Source organism: Carica papaya, chromosome 4, assembly GCF_054855325.1.
Source record: "Carica papaya isolate Zhongbai chromosome 4, ASM5485532v1, whole genome shotgun sequence".
Classification (NCBI taxonomy): domain Eukaryota; kingdom Viridiplantae; phylum Streptophyta; class Magnoliopsida; order Brassicales; family Caricaceae; genus Carica; species Carica papaya.
The window spans coordinates 30,605,695-30,632,986 of record NC_142312.1 but is presented as its reverse complement, the minus strand read 5'-3'; the positions used below and the strand labels follow the sequence as shown (position 1 = coordinate 30,632,986).

The 27,292-nt window shown below is 35.0% G+C and overlaps 2 protein-coding genes across 14 annotated transcripts; one reads left to right on the top strand and one right to left on the bottom strand.

The window, feature by feature from the left end:
* The first annotated feature begins 10,783 nt into the window (after nucleotides 1-10,783).
* MT3 (metallothionein 3) lies at nucleotides 10,784-12,071 on the top strand. The gene is given in 3 exon segments (NM_001426513.1): nucleotides 10,784-10,895; nucleotides 11,471-11,518; nucleotides 11,741-12,071. Coding segments are annotated over 3 exon segments (198 nt in total). The 5' UTR covers nucleotides 10,784-10,845; the 3' UTR covers nucleotides 11,841-12,071.
* Nucleotides 12,072-13,315: 1,244 nt separating this feature from the next.
* Nucleotides 13,316-27,217, bottom strand: LOC110812310 (uncharacterized). 13 transcript variants are annotated; one of them, XM_088218929.1, is made up of 5 exons: nucleotides 26,920-27,217; nucleotides 23,410-23,481; nucleotides 23,079-23,346; nucleotides 17,704-18,962; nucleotides 13,316-13,367 (listed from the first exon to the last, which is right to left on the bottom strand). In XM_088218929.1, exon 4 carries the CDS (start codon nucleotides 18,950-18,952, stop codon nucleotides 17,705-17,707), a length of 1,248 nt encoding a protein of 415 aa, XP_088075055.1. In that variant the 5' UTR covers nucleotides 18,953-18,962; nucleotides 23,079-23,346; nucleotides 23,410-23,481; nucleotides 26,920-27,217; the 3' UTR covers nucleotides 13,316-13,367; nucleotide 17,704. The 13 variants fall into 13 exon arrangements, with proteins under 13 accessions (XP_088075055.1, XP_088075056.1, XP_088075060.1 ...); XM_088218930.1 differs by having other exon boundaries at nucleotides 23,079-23,177; XM_088218934.1 differs by having other exon boundaries at nucleotides 26,924-27,217.
* Nucleotides 27,218-27,292: the final 75 nt, after the last annotated feature.

The following is a 27,292-nucleotide window of genomic DNA, read 5'->3' as shown; positions in this document are numbered from 1 at the left end:
AAACGCGTCTCCTTTATACCCGAGAATTGCAAAGCAACCAAACACTCGACTGCATCTTTTCAATCAAAATGCAGTGGAGCAAACCATCTATCAGTAAGATCAAAATGAAACAAAACCCAAAAAAGTTAATAAAGCAATCCAAAATAACATTTTAAAATCAAATTTCAAACAATCAAACAACCAGAAGAATCAATCATATCCGATCAACACCAAAACTGAGATCGTTCTGTAAATCGAGAAGGCCAAAGCAAAAGTCGGTTTGAAGACATTAGCAGTCTACTGAAAAACAAGCAACCAAACTGAACTAGGTGGATATAAGTAAACAAAGAAAAAAAGATGATCAAACAAAAAAGAAACCTGTTTTCCTTCAAGCCCTCCCCCAGACTGAGAAGTCGGGGGTGGAATTTCGAACACTTCCGGTTCCATGTCTGAAGCCTCTGAACCCACTTGCTTCCTGTGTGGACAGTTAAAAATGAGTAAGAAAACTTTTCACAAGGAAGTTAAAAGTCGAGAAAATGAATCCTTTTTTTTTTTACTTTAATGTAGAGAGAAAGAAGGAGATAGAGAAACATACCCGGAATTTGAGACAATGCCACTAGGTACCGGCGGCGGCACTTCCATCGAGTGATCGGCTACTGACCCCTCGAGGTTCTGAGTTATGCAGAACGGCGCCGGCTTATCGGCTCGTTTCTCTTCCATGAGATATAGAACAAAGAGTAGAGCTTGGTGAGATTTGCTGTCTGGAGAGAGAAAGCTATGGCAAGAGAAAAAAGAGAGAAATTGTTTGGCTTCTCACGGCTTCCCGCCTTTGAATACCAACATGGATTGAGACGTCTACAAACGCCTCTGTCCTATTTAAAATAATATTTCTTATGTGTAATGACCGTTTTACCCCTCCCACCAACCTCATTCCTTTTACTGCCTCGATTTTCTATCTCCGTTTTTAGAATAATTCGTCACAGTATCCAATCAAACTCCTCCACGTACGCATTTCTGGAAGATACTATTGACAGTCGAGCGAAGTGGAGGACAACTGTAATATGTCATGATACAGACGATTATAGCTCATACTGGCAGCAAGCGTTTTCCTCGCTGGGAGATAACTTGCCTCAAAAAGCACGTTGACTGTCATTTGCATTTTCAGTCGTTGGATGAGAGATAATAGTAGGTTTCAAGGGCCAAGATTGAAACGGAAACTTCTAGATACTCTACAGTGCCATCATTACCTTGAAAAGATATCCACGTGTATGTCCAAGTATTTAAGTGTAGGGTCTACAATATAAGATTGAGATAATCTTAATATTAAAAATATAGATAGATATCGCGTCATATTCGGGATATATTTTTTAAAATTGTATCAAATTTGTAGATTATTCATAATCTGATTTCATTAATATTAATATAAATATAATTCATGATAGATTTTCTCATATTATATCAAATTTGTAGATTATTCAAAATCCGATTTAATTATTTATTAATATAATTAAATTTATATGAATAAAAAGTTAAAAATACATTTACTAATATATGTAATAAAATGTATTAACTATATTTGTTAATATATTATATTATATTATTAATGTAAATGTATATATATTTATAATAATATATATGTGTAAGATCAGGTTACGATGGTTTAAAAATGTTAAAATAGAATCCGACCCAATCCACCATTCTTTTTCCATTACCCTCCCACCAACTCATTGCCTTTTATGGTCTCAATATTCTATCACTGTTTTTAAAATAATACGTCACAGTAACCAATCAAATTCTTCCACATAATCATCTCTAGAAGATATTATTGACAACTAAGCAAAATAAAAAACAATGTAATATGTCATAATATAGACAATCATACCACATACTTGATAGAAAGCGTTTTCTCCACTGGAAGATAACTTGCCTTAAAAGTACATTGACTATCGTCTTTATTTTTAGTCGTTAGATGAGAAATAGTAATAAATTTCAAGAGCCAAGATTAGACATGTATTAATAATATACATTAATTATATTTGTTAATATAACAAATGATATTATTAATATAAATGTACATACATTTATAATAATAGAATATTTAAAAATATATATGTAATAAGGTCAGGTTTGGATGGTTTAAAAAGGTTAAATTATAATTTGAACCAACCTACCATTCTTTTTCCATTACCCCTCCCACCGACCCCTTGTCTTCTATGGTCTCAATATTCTATCTCCATTTTTAGAATAATACATCACAAGATCCAATCAAAATTCTCCATGTAAGCATCACTGGAAGATGTTATTAACAATCGAGTAAAGTGGAGGACAATTGTAATATGTTATGGTACAAACAATCATATCACATACTTGATAACAAGCATTTTCCCATTGGGAGATAACTTGCCTCAAAAGTATATTAACTGTCATCTACATTCTCATTCATTGGATGAAGGATAGTAGTAAATTTCAAAGGCTAAAATTGAAATAGAAAATATCTATATAGTCCACAATGTCATCATTACATTGAAAAGATGTCCACGTGTATATCCAAGTATTCAAGTATAGGGTCCACAGTATAAAATTAAGATAGTTTTAATATTAAAAATATAGATAGATATCACATTATATTCAGGATAGCTTTTTTTAAATTGTGTCAAACTTGTAGATTATTCAGAATTTAATTTCATTAATATTAATATAGATATAATTCAAAATAGATTTTTTTTAAAATTATGTCAAATTCGTAAATTTTTTAAAATCCAATTTGATCATTTATTAATATAATTAGATTTATATGAAAAAAAGTTAAAAAAATACATTTACTAATATATGTAATAACATGTATTAATTATATTTGTTAATATAATATAATATATTATATTATTAATATTAATATAAATGTACTTATAATAATAGAATATTTGAAAATATATATGTAATAAAGTCGGGTTATGATGATATAAAAAGGTGAAATTAGAATCTGATCCAACCCACCATTTTTTTCATTACCCCTCCCACCAACCTCTTGTCTTTTATGGTCTCAATTTTCTATCTCTATTTTAAAATAATTCGTTGCAATATTCAATTAAATTATAAGCATCTCTATAAAATGTTATTAACAACATAACAAAGTAGATGACAATTATAATATGTCATGAGACTGTGGATCAAACCACATACTTGGCAAGGAACATTTTCCCCTTTAGGAGATTGACCGGCCTCAAAAGTGCATTGATTATCATTTGTGTCCCTAATTGTTAGATGAGGGATAGTAATAGGTTTCAAGGGCCAAGATTGAAATAGAAAAATTCTAGATATTTCACGATGCTACCATTACTTTTTACGTGTATGTCTAAGTATTCAAGTGTGGGGTCCACAGTATAAGATTAAAGATAACGTTAATATTAAATATATAGATAGATACCACATCATATTCAAGATAGGTTTTTTAAAATTGTGTCAAATTTATAGATTATTTAGAATCCAATTTCGTTAATATTAATATATATATATATATATATATATATACTTCAAGATATATTTTCTCTAAATTATGTCAAATTTGTAGATTATTCAAAATTATATTTGAGCATTCATTAATATAATTAGATTTTATGAACAAAAAGTTAAAAATTCATTTACTAATATATGTAATAATATGCATTGATTATATTTGTTAATATAATATATTACACTATTAATGTAAAGGTTAATGTACTTATAATAGTAGAATATTTAAAAATATACATGTAATAAAGTTGGGTCAAAATAGTTTTAAAAGGTTAAATTAGAATCTAATCCAACCCACCATTCTTTTTCCATTATCCCTCGCACCAGCCCCTTGCCTTTTATGGTTTTAATCTTCTATCTCTGTTTTAGAATAATTCGTCACAGTATCCAATCAAATTTTTCTACGTAAGTATCTTTAGAAAATATTATTAACAACGTAGTAAAGTGGAGGACAACTGTAATATGTCATGATATAGAGAATCAAACCACATATTTGGCAAGTGACATTTTTTTCACTAAAAGATTGAATAGCCTCAAAAGTAAATTGACTGTCATCTGTGCTCCCAATCGTTGGATGATGGATAGTAATAGGTTTCAAGGACCAAGATTGAAATAAAAAATCTTAAATGCTCCACAGTGTCATCATTACCTTGAAAAAATATCCACATATATATCCAAATATTCAAGTATAAGGTCCACAGTACAAGATTAAAATAATATCAATATTAAAAATATAGATAGATATCGTGTCATATTCGGGATGAATTTTTTTAAATTGTGTCAAATTTGTAGATTATTCAGAATCTAATTCATTAATATTAAATAAATATAATTCAAGATATATTTTCTCTAAATTATGTTAAATTTGTTGATTATTCAAAATCTGATTTGATCATTTATTAATATAATTAGATTTATATGAACAAAAAATGAAGATACATTTATTAATATATGTAGTAATATATATTCATTATATTTATTAATATAATATATTATATTATTAATATAAATGTTAGTGTTTTTATAATAATAGAATATTTAAAAATATATATGTGATAAGGTCGGGTTAGGATGGTTAAAAAATGCTAAATTAGATCTGATCCAACCCACTATTCTTTTTCCATTACCCCTTCCACCAATCACTTATCTTTTATTGTCTCAATCTTCTATCTCTATTTTAGAGTAATTCGTTAAAGTATCCAATCAAATTTCTCTACGTAAGTATCTCTGTAATATATAATTAACAATATAATAAAGTGGAGGATGACTGTAATATATCATGATACATAGGATTAAATGACATACTTGGCAAGTAACATTTTTCTCACTAGGAGATAACTTGTCTTAAATATATGGTGATTGTGTTCCTAACCATTGGATGAGGGATAATAGTAGGTTTCAATGGACCAATTTTGAAACAGAAAATTCTAGACATTCCACAAAGCCATCATTACCTTAAAAAATGTCCACGTGTATGTGTAAGTATTCAAGTGTAGGGTGCACAGCACAAGAGTGAGATAATGTTAATATTAAAAATATAGATAGATATCGCATCATATTTGAGATGGATTTTTTAAATTGTGTATAATTTATAAATTATACATAATATGATTTCATTAATATCAACATAGATATAATTCAAGATAGATTTTCTCTAAATTATGTTAAATTTGTAAATTATTCAAAATCTAATTTGATCATTTATTGATATAATTAGATTTATATGAACAAAAAGTTAAAAATACTAATATGTGTAATAATATGTATCAATTATATTTGTTTATATAATATATTATAATATGAATATAAATGTAAATGTATTTATATAATAGAATATTTAAAAATATATATGTAATAAGGTCAGGTTATGATTGTTTAAAAAGGTTATTAGAATCCGATCCAACTCACCATTCTTTTTCCATTACCCCTCCCACCCCTTGCCTTTTATCGCAATATTCAATCAAATTTCTCCACGTAAATATCTCCAGAAGATGTTATTGATAACAAATAAAGTGGATGAAAACTATAATATGTCACGACACAAACCATTAGACCATATACTTGGTAGTCAACATTTTGCCCACTAAGAGATTGATAGCCCAAAAGTATGTTGATTATCATTTGTGTTCCGAGCCATTGGACTAGAGATAGTAATAGGTTTCAAGGGTCAAGATTGAAACGAAAAATTCTAGATACTCCATGAGTGGCATCGTTATCTTAAAAAGATATTCAAGTGTACATCCATCAAGTACAGATGGTTTAAAAAGGTTAAATTTGAATCTAACCCAACCCACCATTCTTTTTCCATTTCCCCTTCCACCAATCCTTTGCCTTTTATGGTCTCAATCTTTTATCTTCGTTTCTATAATAATTCGTCACAGTATCTAATCAAATTTCTTCACGTAAGCATCTTTAGAAGATGTGAATAAAGTGGAGAACAATTCTAATATGAACCTGCATTTTAATATATATAAAAAAGAAAAAGTCGTAATGGATTAAGTTTGTATACATTATATTAAGCGAGTTTGAATACAAAATCTCATTCTTAATCTTAAATTATCTTGGGAACCGGATAAGTAACGTAATAATTATATTGAGCTAAAATTTTGTGGGTCAAAATATGGGCTTACATTTGGGACTATAGAGATTATAGAGTTCTACTTTGTATTTATTTATAATTTGAGGTATTATGGGATCATGAGTCATGTTGGATCAAGACCTCAATAAACAACTCGTTTAATATTCTACTTATTCAATTTTATTTATAAAGTTTTACAAACATATATACATATAATTGAAAAAAGAAAACTCTGGAGGAACTTATCATATATTTTAATGAAATATTGTGTATAGTATATTTAATTATAATTCAAATTTAAATTATTATTTTCAATAAAAATATAATATATCTCTATTAATAATATAATATTTTTAAATCACAAACTCTTAACATTGCTTACTATTTTTAGTAGTTAAGCAAAGTGAAGTATCATAATTGTATTGTAAGATTATGTTATTTGAATTATTTTGTTATATAGATATATATATACACACACATATATATATATGCATGTATTTAATTGCACCAATTATATTTTTAAAAAAAAAAATCAAGTAGGATTGGGAATAGATTATCCCATCATTGGCAATAAGAGAGTGGATCTATCCAAGACCAGATTATACCAATCCGAAATAGGATGAAGAAATTCTTAACTTCGGGATTGAAGATTGAATTGAATAAGGTTCGGTCTAGTTTAGTTTGAACCAGATTTTTTTGGTTTAGTTTTGGTTCGAATCGGACGAATCTGAAACCTGAATCGCATTCCTCAACCATTTTCTCTTCACCCTCAATCTGAACCACATTCAGATGTATCCCTCTCAGCTGTATACGGCGCTGAATTGGTTCGAGGAAACAGTCAATATTGAGGAGAGGAGAGCTGGAGAGGGCCAAGAGCACGAGTCAGACGTTGGACACCGGGCTGGCTTGAGGAGCAGCATTGGATTGTGGAGAGGAGAGCTGGAGAACAGAAAGGGTCGAAAGCAAGGACTTTCAGATGAGCGAGGCTGAAGAGATGACGAAACCAAGAGACGTCAGGAGCTGTACGGGAGTTAAGTAAGTGAAGAGTTGATTTCTTGAGGAGCAATGAGATTCGCGAGACTAGATGGTACAAGAGGCGAAAGCTATGCGAGTGATGGTGAGGCACATGTCTCACTCAGGTGCAATGGCAGCCACACAATGCACTGAGGTTGAAGGGGCTCACATTGACGAATGAGGAGTTTAGTTTTAGGGTTTTTCAAGAATTTAAAAAAATTATCTGTAACCCAGTTTGATTCTAAGAGCTCGTTTCATAGATCTTGACCAAGTAAAATAATTAATTACGTCTAATCCATGTATATTGATTAAACTTTCTAACTATCATTTGCTCCTATGTAATAGAGATTATTATGTTCATTCGAGGAAGTGATTTCATGAGAAGTATTTACGTCTACAATATATAATACTGTAAAAGAGCCTAAGATCTCTTATCAGAGAAGAACCATGCAGCAGGTCTTGGGTTTCAGACTTGATTTCCTCAACTCTTGCGAACCTTCACCAAGAAAACCTACAAAAGCAGAATCTCCATGCATACATGTAAAGAAATACGCATAAAATCTAAAAGAAACCGATAAGAATCATCAACATATATAAATCCTCGAAGGAACCCTGTTAGGGTTTAACAAAGCTTTTATCTTTCTCCTTCTGTGAAATTTTCTACATAATGTTCAAATAAGAAAAGAACATTTACATATGACAGCAGGAAAGAGGTGGACATACACCTGCACCTGCACCATACCTCAATTAATATCACAAAACCCTAATCAATATATATATATATATATATATATATACACACACACGTATAAATACATATTCTTGGATACCCTTTAATGAGGGTTCATTTCTCCCTTTTGGGTCCTTCACTCGAGCTAGTTTAACTCAGGTTCTCAAAAATATAATTTATAAAAAAATAAAATTATGTTAGTTTTAACTTAAATTATTAACATAATGAGTGATTTGATATATTATATAGTATACAATTAAAAATGCAATTTATAATTTGAAATATTTAAATATAAGTAATTGTATATATATTTCCAAATTAATCCCTTTAATCTTGTGACTATGATTGACATAAAATTAAGTTTTTTTTTTTTTTTTATGTAAACTTGAGCTTAATTTAATTTAAATGGACTGAATTTTAGACCAACCCAATTTGTTTGAACTTTAAATTGGTTTTTGGGATTATTTTTATTTTCATATATTTTATTTTATCAATCAAACTTGGATTTTTATCAAGCAAGTGTACATATATGTGTGTGTGTGTGTGTGTGTATATATGTGTGTTTACATACATATATATATATATATATATTGATTTGGACATGCATGGGGAAAGAAAGTGGAGGGGGGAAGTAATGAGAAAGACAAGTATGATTTGGTTTTGCAAGTTGTGGATAAAAGATTGAAAAGATATGTGTAAGGCTCTTCTTTGTTTGTAATACTCAAGTTTTAATAATCACCTTTAAATTTAATAAACAAATAAATAATTGGGAATATTTTTTAAATCTATTCTTGTCTCCATATATATATATGTATGTATTCATGTATATAATTCCCATTCTTGTCCCTATATATATATATATATACATGTATATAATTCATGCTTGATTTTTTCTAGTCCACTTTCTCTTTAAGTAACATATTATCTTTTTAAACAAAAATTATATATTTTATTAATTAACTAACATATATATATATATACATACACACACACTAAATATAATATAATTGAAATTTAATGATTTAATTTTTGAGAATTTGTAACTTTAATAATATATTGAATAATTTATGGTTGTAATTAGTTAAATATTTAAAGAGTTTATTAAGTTTGAAATTCATTGTTTATAATATTAATAAGTTTAATATGAATGATATTCATAGCTAGTCACATCTTTCATGCGCTGGAATCACACTTTCCACTTGATATATACATATATATATAATATAATATAATATAATATATATATGTATATAGATACACATTTGATTATATTAGTGTAAAGCAATGGAGGAGCTAATTTTGACCTTAGAGAGCTACAATTTTTATACTTTTTTTTTAAGTTCTTTCAATTAAGCATATAATATATATATATATATATGTATATGTATATGTATCCAAAATTTATGTCAATCTCAGAGGTACTTCCATGGAGATTAATTTGAAATCCTGACATGTGGGTGGTCAATATTTCTTCAAGTGTTATGAGCTAACTAGCTGTAGTTCATAAAGAATTTTGTGTTTGATTCTAATAAGTGCTTATTACCTTTTCTTTATTCTGTGAATACATTAAGTCTCACTATATACATTGAAAGTGAAGCAGGAAGGTGACATTTATTTATATTTTTTATGCAAATATATATATATATATGTTAGAATTTTTGTGATAGGTTTACTTAATGTGAATTTTAGTATGCGTACGAGATTATTAATTTAATGGACTCGTTTAAAAGTGATCAAATATGATTAAACAGTATTAAATTTTAATGCATCGAATTTAAATATAAGTTTGTAAATATTTTTATTTTATGATGGATGAAATGAAAATTACAAAACTTTGTTAATATAAAAAGTGATTACGGTCTCTGAATCAAAAATTTGTTATTTTATTTTATTTTTATAAAATTCCCTCACAAAAAAATATTAATTTTTTAATTATCGTGTTGGTTCGAAAAATTTACCATCGGATGCAAATAATTCTTCTGCGATAGATACAGATACACTTCCGCTTACAATTTTCGTTAATTCAGTACGAAATTATGTATTAAATTTTTACATATTTATGAATTTAAAAAATATTTTTATTCTAAGAAATTATTAATAATTTAATCATAATTCATTAATCATGAGGAATAAGTTATATATATATATAAGGAATATCTTCTATATACCATATAGGTGTATATATATATATATGTATATGAGATGGGTTGAAATGAGATAAACTCCAAATTTTGGCTCTTACTTGAAAGAATCATAGAGCAGAGAAACAAGAAAGAAAGAAAAAGATAAGCACCAATGATGGAGCCCATACCTTAAGGCATTATGGGGAAACTCTCTCTATCTCTATTTCTATATATGTATATATATAACTATTTTATCTCTTTGAACAAATTCCCAAGACACTGCAAATTCACAGTAATACAGTGCAACTCTTCTGCAACAAGCAAGCCTCAAGATTTGTCTGAAGTGGGAAATTAGAATTTAATGAAATCTGAACTACTGAGTTTTAAGTGAGTCAGTATAATCTTAATTAATAGACCATTGAGATTAATTATGGTATAATCACCATTAATTAGTTTGGATCTACAAATTAATCTTCTTTCACAAATTTTGAGAATTGTTCTCTGTAGAAGATTATGGTGATGGTGATGATGATGATGATTATATATATGGATGTATGTATGTGTATAGATATAGGTAGGGAGAGAGATATAACGTGTGTGTGTGTGTGTATATATATGTGTGTGTGTGTGTGTGTGGAGGGTCAATTTTAGAAAAAAGGAGAAGTGAAATGGACATGAGAGAAGGATAAGAAGCCAAAGGCTCTCCATTATGAAAGATTCCTTACGACGCTTCCTCGAGAGGCGTGTGCTCCTCTCATGCCTTTCTCTGTAGGTCCCATTTCCCTCTTCTTTTCTTCCTCCATGTTCGTCTTCTTCCTATAAATACCTCCTCTCCCTCCCACCGAAATCACCATTAACACAACTCCATACTTCATTCGTTAACCGAAGCCTTTTTCTCCAAGATATCAACCATGTCGGACACCTGCGGCAACTGCGACTGCGCTGACAAGACCCAGTGCGTGTAAGTATACCTTATACCTATTCTCTTCTCCTTCCGCTATCAATTAATGGCTTTCTGGTTAATGGTTTTTGCATCCCCATCGTCATCTTCCTCCATGCACGGTCGTCAAACCCTCCTCTCTCGTTACATCTCTCTCTCTCTCTCTCTCTCTCTCTCTCTCTCTCTCTCTATATATATATATATATATGTGTGTGTGTGTGTGTGTGTGAGTGTGTTTATTAAATATGTACTTATATAGGCTTGCATGTTCTTCTTTCGTCTCTCCCGTCAAGGTTTTAGGGAAACAGGTGTTTGTATCTGCAACTGAAGTCTTGGTTGAATATATATTAATGTTTTGGGTTTCTTCAAGATCAAATTTTGAGCAGATCTGATCAAGGCTTGGAAATTTTTGCCTCTCGGTTTCTTGTTGATGACTTTACGAATCACACACAGACATGCTCTTGTTTTGATCTCCATGCATGCATGTTATATATATATATATATATATATACATAGATACACACACATCAAAGTTGTTTGCTTCACAAATTAATCATATGATCTCAAGACCTGTTTCGACGATTTTGTAACTACAGGAAGAAGGGAAGCAGCTACACTGCTGACATCATTGAGACTGAGAAGAGGTATATATTTCTACGCCGGAAAAGTTCATATATAGTTAATACAAAACAGTAAGAAAGATATACATACATATATGTAGCTATTACAGATTGATTGTTCATGCATGTAAATTAATCCAGGCAGACTCCACAAAGAAAAACAAAAAATATATACATTATACATGGGTTTTATATGTGTGTATGGTGAGAGTTATACTAATATCTTTGTTGATGGTTGGCATGCAGCATCATGACAGTGGTGATGGATGCTCCGGCAGCCGAGAACGACGGCAAGTGCAAGTGCGGACCAAGTTGCAGCTGCACCAATTGCACCTGCGGTCACTGAAGCCAATCTGATAATTAAAGTACTAAATTAATGGTGAATAATTTGAGTTGCATGCTGTGGGTGTCTGAGTGTGAATGTTTGTTGTGTAAACTGATCGGACATTGATTATATCGTATGTGTCTGTCTGTATACTTTGATTTCAGAGTCATGTAATATTTGGCCATGTGGTTGATGATCAATTAAATGCAGTACTATTAGAATAAACACCTCTTCTAATGATTACATCTCTTGCTTCTTGTGTATCTATACACACTTAAGACTTAAAATAATACTGAATCTATATACACATTAGTCCACTAGATCTTATATGTAATTCCTCATAAAAATTTCTTCCAAAATCAATATCAGATCATGAAAAATTTAGCATAATCTTCGAGTTTAACCAAGTATAATATCTATATTCATCACAGACATAACCTAAATATAAATTTGAAGTGCATAAACCCATTTCTTCCACATACTGCCTGAACAAATTATGTTATAGAGAAATGATTATATTCAACATCATTGGTTTAACAGATAAAAGTGCGGCTGTAGAACATCAAGATTCCAAAAGAAATACCTCCTGTAATAAAATAAATTTGACCAGGCAACAAACATGCAATAACAGGATCTATGTTCTTCTACACGGCACCATGAATAATAACAGCATGCTTCTGACTGAGAATCGGCTTTTCAGAACATTTCTGCCGTCATAATGCACATCAGGTTGACCTAAAGTCCTAAACTCTCTTCTGTTTGATTTAGAGGAATCTCTCAATACAATCTTTACAAAGCATTAGGATAATCAAATCATGGAACCAACAGTTTTTCTGAGGAAGACAATAAAGATAGTAACAATTAAAACCAAATTGTAGAAGCAAGCTGCACACGATTTAAGAACAGAGAGATAGCTTCCAATTTACTACTATCTATATTGCCTTCCCACAGTGTTTACTGTCTTGATTTCATATAAAAATTTCCCGCATAAATTTTTTCATAGCAAATTTTCCCACAGAAATGTCAAGATCAAGTAATCTTGTGGAGAGTAGACAAGCAAACATAGACAACAATGTAACGAAGTATTTTAAACTTATCACCATATTTTGGCCCATAAAAGAATGTATCAAATTGTTTCTATAAATGGGCCAAGCAACGACAACATTGCTTTATTGCCTAAAGTTGTAATTTATCATATCGGCATGTGTAGTCCCCAAATTGAAAGTAAGTACTCCAAACCGGTTTCTTTTGTTAACTTTATTCTGTCTTACCAATGTCAAACATTAAAGCCCTCTGCACGAAGGCACTTACGATGAGCTTCAATCCATTTTGCACAAGCTTCTTCACCATGTTGCACAATGCATTCATCTCTCAGTTTCTTGGTATCAGGACAAGCACAGCAGATTTTCTTCTTTGGCTTTGTTTCTGGGCCAGTTGACGTGACTCCAGAACCCTGGTTTGCCTGTGAACCGTGCAAAGCCAAGGAGGAGGAGATATTTTGCATGGATACCCCACTCATCCTGACAAATCCTTTGGAAATAAAGGACACTGAAAACAGGCAGACCAAAGAACAGAAAAAGAATAAATGTTAAATAATGCAGATTAGAGACAACAGAAAAAGAAACATGAAGTATTAAAGCTTTGGATAAATGATTAGATCTCAGTCTGCACTTTCAAAGACAAGAAGCATTCTTTTCTTTCTTATTCTGAGTACACTGCATTTCGGACATAAGAAGTTTCACATGTAACTGCAGCTTGAAAATATGGTCCCATTAATCAAGTATGAGGAAGAGGGAGAAATAAAGTTATAAGATAGAAATTATCATGACTAAACTTAATATATATAGAAATTATTTAATCCATGTCAAATTAGACTGAAACAACTTGCACGCCATTCAGACTCTAACTTCTTGTTAATTCTCTTTTTGACTTTGATGTTGAGTAGGTTATATGAATCAGCAACCATTAAAAGCATCCTTAAGAAAAAGAATATATAACACTTCTTCGAGCATGAAGCAAGCTCAAATAAACTTGAACCCATATCAGAGGGTATGAGGAAGTGGGAAGTCTTTAGGGAGGGTAATTGAGATGAAGTATACGTGGATGGGCTGGGATGGTTTCTAATTTCCTAGGGGTTCTCGTGGGGTGGGGTTGTGGAGAAGAAATAAGCATGGGGTGGGGAGTCTTCAGGAGGATACTAGATGAAGGATGCCACTGTTAAAGAGTCCTTGGTGGGAACCTAGGGTGATGATATTGCTCCTAATAAGGACGCTAAAGGAGCCCTTGGTGGGAACCTCAGGTAATTAGGATTGGTGTGTGGAATTGATTAGACATTTTAATGATTCAGAGATATGAAGTTTATGGAAACACACTCTGTCAAAATGGACCATACTTCTAACGACAAGCCATTATGGAATTAAACTCTTAAAAAATCTTCCCAGTGAAATCTTTTTATGGTCATCTGATGGCAGGTGCGGTAGAGAGAGGTGAGTTTCCAGCCAAACAACTCTAAGGATAGCCTTTTTCTCTTGGGAGGGAACAAAGGAATGTATCCTGACTTGACAAATTGATAGAGAGGGGAAAACTTCTACTGAATGGTTGCTACTTGTGCAAGAGGCATGCCGAATATTGTAGCCATATCCTTTTGTGGTGCCCGTTTGCACATCAGCTATGGAACTTGGCTCATGCTTTATTAGGGTTGAATTAGGTTATTGCTAGATCTATTAAAGATGAACTGTGTGTTTCGAGAGGCATTCAAGGGGATAAAAGCGGAAGGCAAATTCTTATTTCTGGAGTAGGATTGTAACGATCCCAAAAATTAAAGGAAAATGTATATATATATATAAAAAATTCTAAGTGCGGAAGCGAAATAAAAATTTTGATTAATATTCGTTACACAATAACCAAAACGTATTAAATGTATGAAAAAATAAACTAACTAAAGTAAATAGTAGTAATGAATGCTATAAATAAAACTATGAAATCTTTACACATCTACTCGCCGTCTTCCTACGGGACGGGCTCGAAAACCAAATCCTCCTGATCTAAAATGGTTAAGTAAGGAATGAGCTACAGTACCCCAGTAAAGACATCACACTATTTCACTATCACAGAAATAAAGGTTGGTAGAAAACAAAAACGACCAATGCAGCACAATTTATAACAAACTCATTTATCAATAATAAAACTTTTTACTGTCCACTTACCTCGGTGAGATCTATGAAAATAACTTATGAAAAACAGCAACATTATAAACATCATGAAATCATACACACTCTGAAACATAACGCATGTCATACTTTTAATATTTCAATCATCAAGCAATGATTTTTTCTCTTTTATCAGCCTACCAGTATCCGTGAGAACCCATAGTGGACTCCGCTACACGTGAACCATTCACCTTAATAACTTAATTCCAGAGTCGTCCCCATACCCCGTCCGGTATGGGGGCCAAAACTATAAACCTCAATACCCCGTCCGGTATGAGGATGAAACTGGCCGTCCCCATATCCCGTCTAGTATGCACACCAAAACACATAAAGTCTCTATACCCCGTCCGATATGAGAGACCACGTTCCCGGTAGGGTTCCTTATAGATCGGGTCCGTCCACCGTCTCCCAGGATATCTAGTGAGGCTGTCAAGTTATCTATTTATCAATTCACATAACTTTTCTATTTTTCTTAATCTCGATTACCCAATCAAACATGAATACGTAAACCAGTAACGAACACCAAACAAGACAATACAACATCGGGTTCACAATAATTCAAACCATAATAAATTAAACAATGATTTATGCATACGAAACCATAGAATAAAAACATCAGATACCATAATGCATTTAAACTGTAAAACAACTAAAACAGCAACTGACCGAAATTATATCAGATTCGGACTCCATTAGCAACCTTAATTAACTATACATATCTATTAATTCATAAAATACCGTTTTATCATTTATTAAACTTTAATGCTGTGATAGGAAATAGGATGAGAGATTCTTACTTGTTTCGGAGTCTGAAATCGGGTTCTCACTGTGCCTACGGACCCATCAAATGGGCTGAGATACCTGCACTTTTCCTACTGAGAGCATCTGCTATCACGTTACCCTTACCCGGATAGTACAAGATATCACAATCATAGTCTTTAAGGAGTTCCATCCACCTTCTCTGACGCATGTTAAGATCCTTCTGAGTGAATATGTGTTTCAAACTCTTCTGATCGGTATAAATCTGAAAGGTCTCTCCGTATAAATAATGGCGCCAGGTTTTTAAGGCGTGTATGATTGCGGCAAGCTCCAAGTCATGGGTGGGGTAATTCTTCTCATGATTCTTTAACTGTCTAGACCTATAAATTATGACCTTCTCATGTTGCATTAGAACACAACCCAAGCCTAGATAGGAGGCATCACTATAAACTGTATATCCCTCCGATCCACTCGGTAAAGCCAATACGGGTGCAGTAGTCAGCCGCTTCTTTAATTCTGAAAAACTTCTTTCACAGTACTCATTTCATTCAAACTTGGCATTTTTCTTTATGAGTCGGGTTAGGGGAACTGTTAGACTAGAGAATCCTTCGACGAACCTGCAGTAATAACCTGCCATTCCCAGGAAGTTACAGATTTCCTTAACTGATGTCAGCTTCTCCCAGCCAAGTATCGCTTCAACCTTTTCGGGATTCACTGATACTCCTTCATTCGATATGATGTACCCTAGGAAGGCGGTCTGCTCAAGTCAGAATCCACACTTACTCAACTTTGCATATACCTTCTTTTTTCTGAGGACCTGCAAAACTTGGGCAAGATGGTGAGCATGTTCTTCTCTGCTTTTTAAGTAGACCAATATGTCATCGATGAATACGATAACGAATTGATCCAAGAATTCTCTGAAGACCCTATTCATCATATCCATAAAGATGGCTGGAACGTTGGTTTGCCCGAATGGCATGACTAGGAACTCATAGTGTCTGTACCTAGTTCGAAATGTCGTCTTGGGGATGTCTTCTGTTCTTATTTTCACCTTATGGTAACCTAGTCGCAGGTCTATTTTGGAGAAGACCTGCGCACCCTGCAGCTGATAGAAGAGGTTATCAATTCTGGGAAGAGAATATTTGTTCTTGATTGTGACCTTATTCAATCCTCTGTAAACAATACACAGTCTCAATGTTCCATCTCCCTTCCTGGCAAAAGTGACTCCGGCACTCCAAAGGGACACACTGTGTCTAATAAAACCACTGTCTTACAATTCAGTGATCTGTTTCCTCAGCTCTTCCATCTCAATGCGGCTCATGCGGTAAGGAACAACCGAAATGGGTTGGGTGCCTGGCTGTAGGTCTATAGTGAACTCGACTTCTCTGTCTACTGGCGGTCCGGATAGTTCGTCCGGAAACACATCTGGAAAGTCTCGGACTACCGAAATCTCTTGGATACAAATTTCCTTCTTGACCTTGCCTAGTTGGAGAAAATAGCAAGATTAACGTACTTAAAAATTAAGGAAATTTGCCATTAACGAATAAGTACTAAATGATTTTATTAATTTATAAACGGCTCCTCATTAGGAGGATTAAATACAACCTTCTTGTTAAAGCAATCTATGGTAGCGTGATACGCCGCTAGCCAATCCATCCCTAAGATTACATCAAAATCCCCCGTGTCTAACCCTATTAGGTCTACACTCAGTTTCCTATTTGCTATCTCCATGGCACAAACCCTGTAAACAACTTCTCCTAATAGTGTTTCACCCCCATCAGTAGACACAAATAACATTGAATCAAGTTTATCAGATAATACATTAAATTTGAATGCAAAAACATGTGAAACAAATGAATGCGATACACCAGTGTCAAATAAAACATGAGCAATATGGTTACAGATAGTGTACATACCCTATGCCACCTCCGGGTCGGCATCGGCATCCTGCTGAGTGAGGTTGTAAACCCTGCCCTGAATAGGAGGTCTTCCTTGATTCTGATTCCTCGGGCACTTTCTCGCATAGTGCTGGGCACTACCACATATGTGACAGGTGTTGTTGAGGCGGTAGCATGGTCGGTCCCCGTGATCCCTGCCGCAGTGCTGACATATCTTTCCACGTGCTGCCCCTGGAGCCTGAGAGGGAGCCTGGATCACCGGTCTAGGCCTCTTATTTGGTTGGACAAGCGCAGTAGGTGCTGGTCTGCGGGGTGGAGCTGAGGGTCGGTGACTTCCTGCTGACTGAGGATGGGTGTTGAAACTCCTCTCCACAATCTGCGCCTTTGCTAGAACAGCTGAGCATGTCTTGAGCTCCAGCACCAATAAGTGCTGCTTGATCTCTGGGCGGAGGCCCCACTGGAACCTCCTAGCCTTCCTGCCCTCATCCATCAATATCTCAGGGGAGTATCGGCCCAGCTCTAAGAACTTTCGAGCATATTCCGACACCGACATGTTTCCTTGGACCAGCTGGAAAAACTCTATCTCCTTTAAGTGTCGGATGTGCTCGGGGAGGTACTCCGCATGGAAGGCCGCTAAGAACTGCTCCCAAGTGACTGGTGTAGGTAGGGTGGTCTGCTTGAGCTCCCACCAACGACCTGCTTCCCCTACCAGCATGTAGGAAGCAAGGGCAACCCTCTGCTCGGGAACCACTCCCAAGATCTTGAAAGTCTTCTCAGTCTCCGCCAACCAGTACTGGGCATCTTCGATAGAGGACTCCCCTGCAAAAGTAGAAGGGTTCAATCTCTTGTACCTCTCTACGTAGCCCGGGTCAATCAAGGAGGGAGCTGGGTCCCGTGGGAGAGGGACTGGGCCCGGCTGGGGATAGACTGGGGGGCCCTGTGGTGGCACTTGCTGATATAGTGGGGGCACTGAATTGTACTGTGGCGGTGCAGGGCAGTACTGTGGCTGAGGCACCGAATTATACTGCGGCGGTGGTACCGGGTGGTACTGTGGAGGAGCAGGCTCGTGCCGGGGTGGCTCGGGATCCGCTTGCTGTAGCGATGGCTCAACCTGTGGTACTGGGGGAGAGTCGGGTAACTCCCTTCTCTCCTCTCGACCTTGCTGGGCAGCAATGATCCTTTCTAGCATCTTAAATATTCTATCTACATCTTTCCGAAGCGAATCATCTCGGGCTGCTTGGTCTAGTGGGGGTCTTCCTCTCCTCATTTCTCTGCACCTGCATTTTACAAGGAATGGTTGAGTAACGATTTATCAGTTGGTATTTCTCTAAGTATTATTGTGTAAGGGACGAGTTCGAGGAACGCGACTCTGATACCAACTGTAACGGCCCAGAAAATTAAAGAAAAATGTATGTATATAAAAAATTCTAAGTGCGGAAGCGAAATAAAAATTTTGATTAATATCCGTTACACAATAACCAAAACGTATTAAACGTATGAAAAAATAAACTAACTAAAGTAAATATTAGTAATGAATGCTATAAATAAAACTATGAAATCTTTATACATCTACTCGCCGTCTTCCTGCGGGACGGACTCGAAAACCAACTTCTCTTGATCTGAAATGGTTAAGGAATGAACTACACTACCCCAGTAAAGACATCACACTATCTCACTGTCAAAGAAATAAAGGTTGGTAGGAAATAAAAACGATCAATTGAGCACAATTTATAACAAACTTATTTATTAATAATAAAATCCCTTACTGTCCACTTACCTCAGTGAGATCCATGAAAACAACTTATGAAAAACAGCAACACTATAAACATCATAAAATCATACGCACTCTGAAACATAACACATATCATACTTTTAATATTTCAATCATCAAGCAACGATTTTTTCTCTTTTATCAGCCTACCAGTATCCGTGGGGATCCATAGGGGTCTCTGCTACACGTGAACCATTCACCTTAATAACTTAATTCAGGCCGTCCCCATACCACGTTCGGTATGGGTGCCAAAACCATAAACCTCAATACCCCGTCCGGTATGAGTGTGAAACGGGCTGTCCCCATACCCCGTCCGGTACGGGCGCCAAAACACATAAAGTCTCCATACCCCGTCCGATATGAGAGACCACGTTCCTCGTAGGGTTTCTTATGGATCGGGTCCATCCACCGTCTCCCAGGATATCTAGTGAAGCTGTCAACTTATTCATTTATCAATTGACATAGCTTTTCTATTTTCCTTAATCTCAATTACCCAGTCAAACATGAATACGTAAACCAGTAACGAACACTAAACAAGCCAACACAACATCGGATTCACAATAATTCAAACCATAATAAGTTAAACAATGATTCATGCATACGAAACCATAGAATAAAAACATCAGATACCATAATGCATTTAAACTGTAAAACAACTAAAACAGCAACTGACCAAAATTATATCAGATTCGAGCTCCATTAGCAACTTTAATTAATTACACATATCCATTAATTCATAAAATACCGTTTTATCATTTATTAAACTTTAATGCTGTGATAAGAAATAGGGTGAGAGATCCTTACTTGTTTCGGAGTCTGAAATCGGATTCTCACTGCTCCTACGGGCAATCCCTAGATTCTCTGAATTTTTTTCCGGGAACTGAAATACACATCCGGTACCTACACGTGTCCCGAAAAAACTCAAAATCAGACCCAAGGCCTACTCGGCCAATTTCGAAATTCCGGCACGGCGACTCGGGTCGGCCTCGGGTTGGCCATTTCTGGCCGTTTTCGGCCGTATTTGACCAAACTTGCATTGGTTCCTGTGATAAAAACCCCCTAGGGCCCTCAATGGGCCAAAAAAATACCGAAAACTGAGACTTACCGGCGGCAGAGCTCTCAGGTACGACAGCTCCTCCGGCACGAATCGCGATTTGGTGTTTTGCTTTGGTCAACTTGTAGAGAAAAGAACGGTGATCAAAGTGGTGTAAAAATTAAATCGAACAGGAACCGGGAAGGGCCTCATCGGAGGTGAAAACCGAGGAAACCTGCGGCGACGCCGCTGGACTTCGGCGGTGTTTTTCGGCTAATTGGCCGGTAGTTTGGCTCCGATTTGGCCACAGGTGGATTCAACATCGAAAACCGAGCCGAGGGGAGAAATTTTACCTCGTTTGGCGGTCGAAAAATTCTCTGGTGCGGCGGCGGCCGGTTCCTCCGGTGGGTGGGTCGTCTTCTCCGGCGAGAGTTCTGGCAGCTAGGGTTTAGAGTTGGGTGTGGATGAGGTTATTTATAACCTTCTCCTTTTAATCTGAGCCGTCCATCATGATTTAATCTGAGCCGTCTGATCGCGATTAAATTGAGAATAAATCTGGGTCGTCCATCGCAATGCAATCTGGTCCGTCCGTGCGTGATTCAATTTGTGCCGTTCGCACGCGTGAAATTTGGGCCGTCCATGCGCGCTTTTGATCTGGTTGGCCAGAGCTGCTGACGTGGATGCTGACGTAGCGCAATTTTTTTAAATTGCGTTTTAACCCCCAATTTTTTATTTTCTTTTCAAAAACACCCCCATAATCTAAATTTTCACCCATTTTTCCCAAAATCATTTTCAATTGAATCCCAAAAATAATTTTATCCCATTTTATCATTATTATTATTTTTATTTCTATTAAATTAAAATAAAACCATATAGTTATTACAAAATAAATTAATTATTAAAATAAAATAAAATCAAAATAATTTCTATAAAAGTAATAATAAAAAGTTTGGGTGTTACAAGGATGATAGGTCAATTTCAAGTGTGCTCACACTCACCCAGTTGTTTGAAGGAATATCTGCATTAAAAACTAACATGGCTAGGAGAGGTATTAGTGGGATTAATATCGAGGATGATATCCTTGACCACCTTACTAGGTCAATTAGGTGTACTAGATTATCTTGGCCAAGTATATACTTAGGTGTTCCTCTAGGGGGGCAACCCTAGGAGCTGGTCATTTTTGGATGGGGTGAACAAGATAGCTAGGGATCTTGAAAGTTGGAGGGGGTTCCATTTCTCCTAGGAGACAGGGTCACCCTCATTTAGGCTTGTCTTCCTAGCATACCAATTTAATTTTTTATTCTTTTTCAAGATTCCAGTTGGGTTAGCTAAGAGATTAGAGGATCATTGAGGAGATTTCTGTGGGTAGGAGAGTTAGAGAAGAGGGTGGTAGGGACCACCTAGTGAAATGAGTGACTTGTTGTCAGTCCAAGGGTTCAGGAGTTTTGGTTGCTAGGAACTTGAGATAAAAAAACATATGTAACGACCTGGAAATTTGAAAAGAAATAAATTATAAATTGAATACGGAAGCGAAACAATAAAATTAGGATTTACATTCCTTACACAATAATTCAAATTACCCAATAGAATTACGAGAATGACCCTTTTAAAAAAAATAATGAAAATTCAAAGAAATAAATAGAAAACAAACAACTGAGCATCCTATTCGCAATCCTCTTATAGATCAGGATATGCATCTTGGTTCTCTTAATCTGAAATCGTTAATAAAAAAGTGAACTACACTAACACAATAAAAATGTCACACAACTTACCGATACGGAAATGAAAGTTAGTAGAAATCATAAAACTAAATAACTGAGCTCTTAATTGAAGTAAATCCGTTTATCATAAATAAAATTATTTACCGCATACTTACCGTAGCACGATTTTCAAAATCGACCTATAGAATCAATAATATAAACAATATCATAATCTCATATGCAATCAATCAAAATAATAACTTTCTTTTTTATCAGTCTACTGGTATTGATTGGGGTCCATAAGGATGTCCCCATTACGCGTGAACCTTTTTTGTTAACATTTTCAACTAACGGACCGTCCTCATAACCTATTCGGTATAAGCGCCAAAAAATACCATCCCTCAATACCTCGTCCAATATGAGGGTGAAACGGGTCGTCCCAATACCCCGTACGGTATAAGCGCCAAAATACCAATCATCGATACCCCATTCGGTATAAGGCAACGTTCATGGTAGTATTCCCTATGTACCTGATCCGTCAACCATCTCCCAAGATATCCAGTAAGACTACCATTCATCCATTCACTTAATCAAACAATTTTCCGTTTACTTTTAATTTTCAGTTTTCCAATTTAACTGTAAATCACGTAAAAAAACAATACATGCATCAAGGAACACAATCGAATCATTATACAAATTCTAGTGTATTATCATGCATTCGAAACTGTAAAACTAATCAATCCGTTAAACACGGCAAACAGTAATAAATAACCAATTTTAGCTTCATTAGTAACCATTAATTATCAATATTTCTAAATTACGCAAAATACCATATTATTTATAATTAAACTTCAATTCCATAACAGAAAATAAGATGAGAAATTCTTACCCGAATCGATGTCCAAAATGCAAAACTTTCAACTGCGTCTACTAGTGGTCCCTTGATTCCCTGAATTTTCTTTCAGGGATTAAAACACGCTTCAAGTACCTACAAATACCCTCAAAACCCAAAACTGGGGTTAGAAACCCTTTTTAGCCAATTTCAGAATTCCAGCATAGTGGGACCGCCATGCTCCAGCGACAACACTGCCACAAGAAGCAGCGGTTTGCCTCAGATTGGCCGTTTTTTAGGCAGTTTCTGCCGATTTCAGCCATCCCTGCGAGAAAACACATTAAGAGGTCTCGTTTGGCCCAAAAAAACCGAAAAAACTAAAGCTTACCGGCGGCAGAGTTTTCCGGTGCGGCAGCTCCGCCGGCTCACCTTCGCGATTGGGTGTTTTATTTCAGTTAACCTGTAGCAAAAGGAATGGTGATTACAATAGTGAAAAAATTATACAAAACGGGAATAAGGAAGGGCCACATTGGAGGCAATTTTTTATTCTTTCCGCCGCGGCGTCGTGCTTTACCTGCGGTTTCCAGCTCATCCATTGATTCTTTCGCTCTGATTTGGTCATGAGGTGTTCAAAATTGAATTTCAAGCGAATGAAAATTTTTTTACCTCTTTTGGCGGTCGGAGGTGGCTCCGGCACGGCGACAGGTAGTGGTTGGCTCCCTTCCCGGCAATTGGTTCTTCTTCTCTTGGGGGAGGGGAGGCTGGCAACTAGAGTTAGAGTTTGGTGTGAAATGAGATACTTATATCTGTCTCCATTTAATCTGAGTTATCCATCGCGTTTGATCTCGACTGTCCAATCGCGTTTAAATAAGAAGTGAATCTAAACCGTTCATCGCGATTTGATTTGAAACGAACGATCGTGTTTAAAAATAGAACGAATCTAAGCTGTTCATCGCGTTTAATCGCAACCGTCCGATCGTGTCTGAGAAGGGAATGGATTCGGACCGTCCACGCGCGCAGGAACAAATCTAAACCGTCCGATTGTAGGCACGTGGATCGCCAGCGTGACCTCCCGCGCGGCACCGCATTAGTGTGCCTTACCACGCGGCGCGATTCGGTTCGTCGGGACTGCTGACTGGGCGTCCTACGTGGCACATTTTTCTTAAATTGCGTTTTGACCCTCAATTTTTTATTTTTCTTTCAAAAATACCCGAAAACCCAAATTTTTACCCTTTTTTCTCAAAACTGTTTTAAATTTCATCATCTACCTATTTTTTCTAATTTTTACATCAAATAAAATTTCATAAATTAAAAAAATCAAATTTTATAAATTAATTTTAAATTTTTTTTAAAATTTAGTTAAGGGTATTACAATCTATCACTATTGGCTAAATGGTTGTAGTGCTTTTTGCGTGAACCAAACTCTATGGCACAGGATCATAAACAGTAACTAGGGGGTGAATGGAAAGTTGAGATGCCTTAGCAAGGAGATCCTTTTACTCCCATCTCACTAAAAAGGTCATGTGGCAATTTCCAACTTTCATTTCATTAACATCTAATTAAACCTTCAATTTCAAGTGATTCTTTAAATAACTCCAATACCCAATAAAGAAACTAAAAAGTAAACCAAAAATAAACATCAAAAGAAAGGGGTAGATTTTTGTTATAGGAAAAAAATTAAAAACTCTTGCAAAGAAAGTGGCATAATAACCATTCAATAAAGTAGAGGTTAATATAGAAAGATGTAGGAAATTCACCTCTGAATAACCAAAAAGTTGAAGAGATAATCTGATCAATAGAGAAAAAAGCAAAACAGCTCAAAACCCACAAACAGAAACCAAGTACAAAGAATAAGTGACAAATAGTGCTCATGAAGTTCCCAATTGTTTTTTTTTCGAAATAAGTTCCCAATTGCTTTTTTTGAAATAACAAAGTTCCCAGTTGTTAGGAGCATTAGAAAATTTATTCCTTCGGAGATGATAAACTGGAGGGTGAGATAGGTAAGTAGTTGCTGAGTAGCTTAATAAGTTTTTTTCGCATATGTTCAGTTTTCTAGTTCTCAAATATGATAAGACACTTCTATTGTTTTATGTTTGCCACCTGTTATATGACAGGCAGTTCACTTTGCTTCAAAAACCTTATAACTGCCATCATAGGATAGAGAAAGTTCCTTGTTTGAAGGAAGCAGCCATTCAGTATAATGTAAGGAAAAATTATTTTCTTGCTATAACAGAAATCATCAGAGAAGAATTCAGAAAAATTTTATTGAGTACTTTCATACTCTTGGGATCCATGCATTCCCCCTTTAATGAACAGAACCCATACCGTTAATCAAAATCCCATAACAGGATACTAAATAGGGACCATAACATCGACATCAGTCCTTTTTGGTGTGCAAGCTCTCTGCAGATAGAAAGTTCCATATTAAAACCCTATACAACCATTTGCTGATTCCTCACGCTATCTTGGACTGCTTTCCTTGGAAGCAAGTTTGGAAGACAAAGGATGCTCCAAAATTTTCTTTTCTTTTCTTTTTGGTTCAAAGGCAGCCTAGGGGAGGATGTTAACCATCAACAACCTAATGAAGAAGGGTAGAATTCTGGTGATAAGATGCTTCATGAGCAACAAGAGAATGAATCTCCGAGTTATCTTCTTCTTTAGTGTCCTAAAACTAGAAATGGGATTAATTTCTTAACGTCCCTAACCGCCAATGGGTTGTTAGTGGGTCTGTCGAGGACAAATACTAGGGTGATATTTTGACAACTACATCCAAGATGAATTTCTTGTCATTTATCCTCGTCTATCCTCTGGGTCACATAGAAAGAGAAGTCAAATAGAGAATTGAAAATATTGACTCCTTTTTCGTTTCTTTTTGGGACCATTAGCTCGAGACCCTTTTTATTTGGCCTATGGATCTTCCTTCTCAAGATGGCATTGATCTTGTTGAACTCTTTGACCTCTTCTCTTCAAGGAAATGTAAATCTTTTTTACATTGGTTTACCCTTGCTGCCTAAATATTACACTCTCTTTTCCCTCTAAAAAGAAGACTTTGTCAGCGATAATAGTTTTTTTCCTTTTCTTTCTGAAAACAAACATAAAGCAAGAGAAAATTTTGAGAAATCTAGATAAAAAATAAAAACGAACCCATAGTTGAATTCTTGGAGAGAAAAGAGGAATTCATGGCTAACTCGTAGTTCACATATAAACCTAGACTCTAATTTTGGACATGACATGACAATGATGTCGATACCGAATCGCATCCAAAACTTGATGCAACATATTTGGAACTTGATCTAGAACTAGAAATTTGATTTTTGATAATATGCAGATGATGAAGACTTTTCTAGATTACAAGTTTTTAGATTACAAGTTTAAAGAGCACATGCATGTTCGTAGATGTCTAAATTTTGAACAATTTTGCATAATAATACTTAATAATGGTATTTAACGATACTTTTATACTTCTAAAATAGTTAATCAATTATATTACTAATTAGTTTTTTCTTTTAATTTGCTACAAATCTGGGTCTCGTATCTTTTCCTCCTAAAGATCGTATTTTTTTAACGAACCAAAACCCTAATTTCACTTTCGCTATACTAACCGCCGTACACAACGACTATTGTGATTGTGTAGAAGCAAACCCAAATATAAAAACGGAACGAAATCAAAAACATCCTTCTATATACCTAAATTGCAGTAAATACGAATGAACCAAAGCAAACAAGCTGTTTACAGTTATAATCACTTCGAAAAGTCATTTAGGCATATCACCGAACATCTCAAATCCATATTTGGAATCATACAAGCATCACTCGATACAATAACATCATCAGAACTACATTCCTAGGTCTTACATACAATCAAAGGAAATTCAATACAGAAGGATAAGAAGTATACCCACGAGAATCAATAAACCACGCGGCGTGGCTCTGGTGCGCGAGAGAGGAGTTGCGGGTGGTGATGAAGAGGTACGCTGACGCTGCTGCTTCCGCCGCTGGTGCGACTGTTAGCTTACCGTAATGGGTACGTAACTCTAGCCGATAGTTACGACAAAACAGAGGTTAGCGGCTTGTTGACTCGGAGTCGATGGCAAAGACGATGATCCGACGTTCAGACGACGGCCGGGAGCGGAGAGAGAGGAAAGGGGCAAAAGGGCATAAAAAAACGGTGGTCTCGGGACATGCTGGTTTTAAACCCAAATATAATTTAAATTAAATTTAACAAAAATAATAAAATTATCATAATATTTTTTTTATTTAAAATAATATTA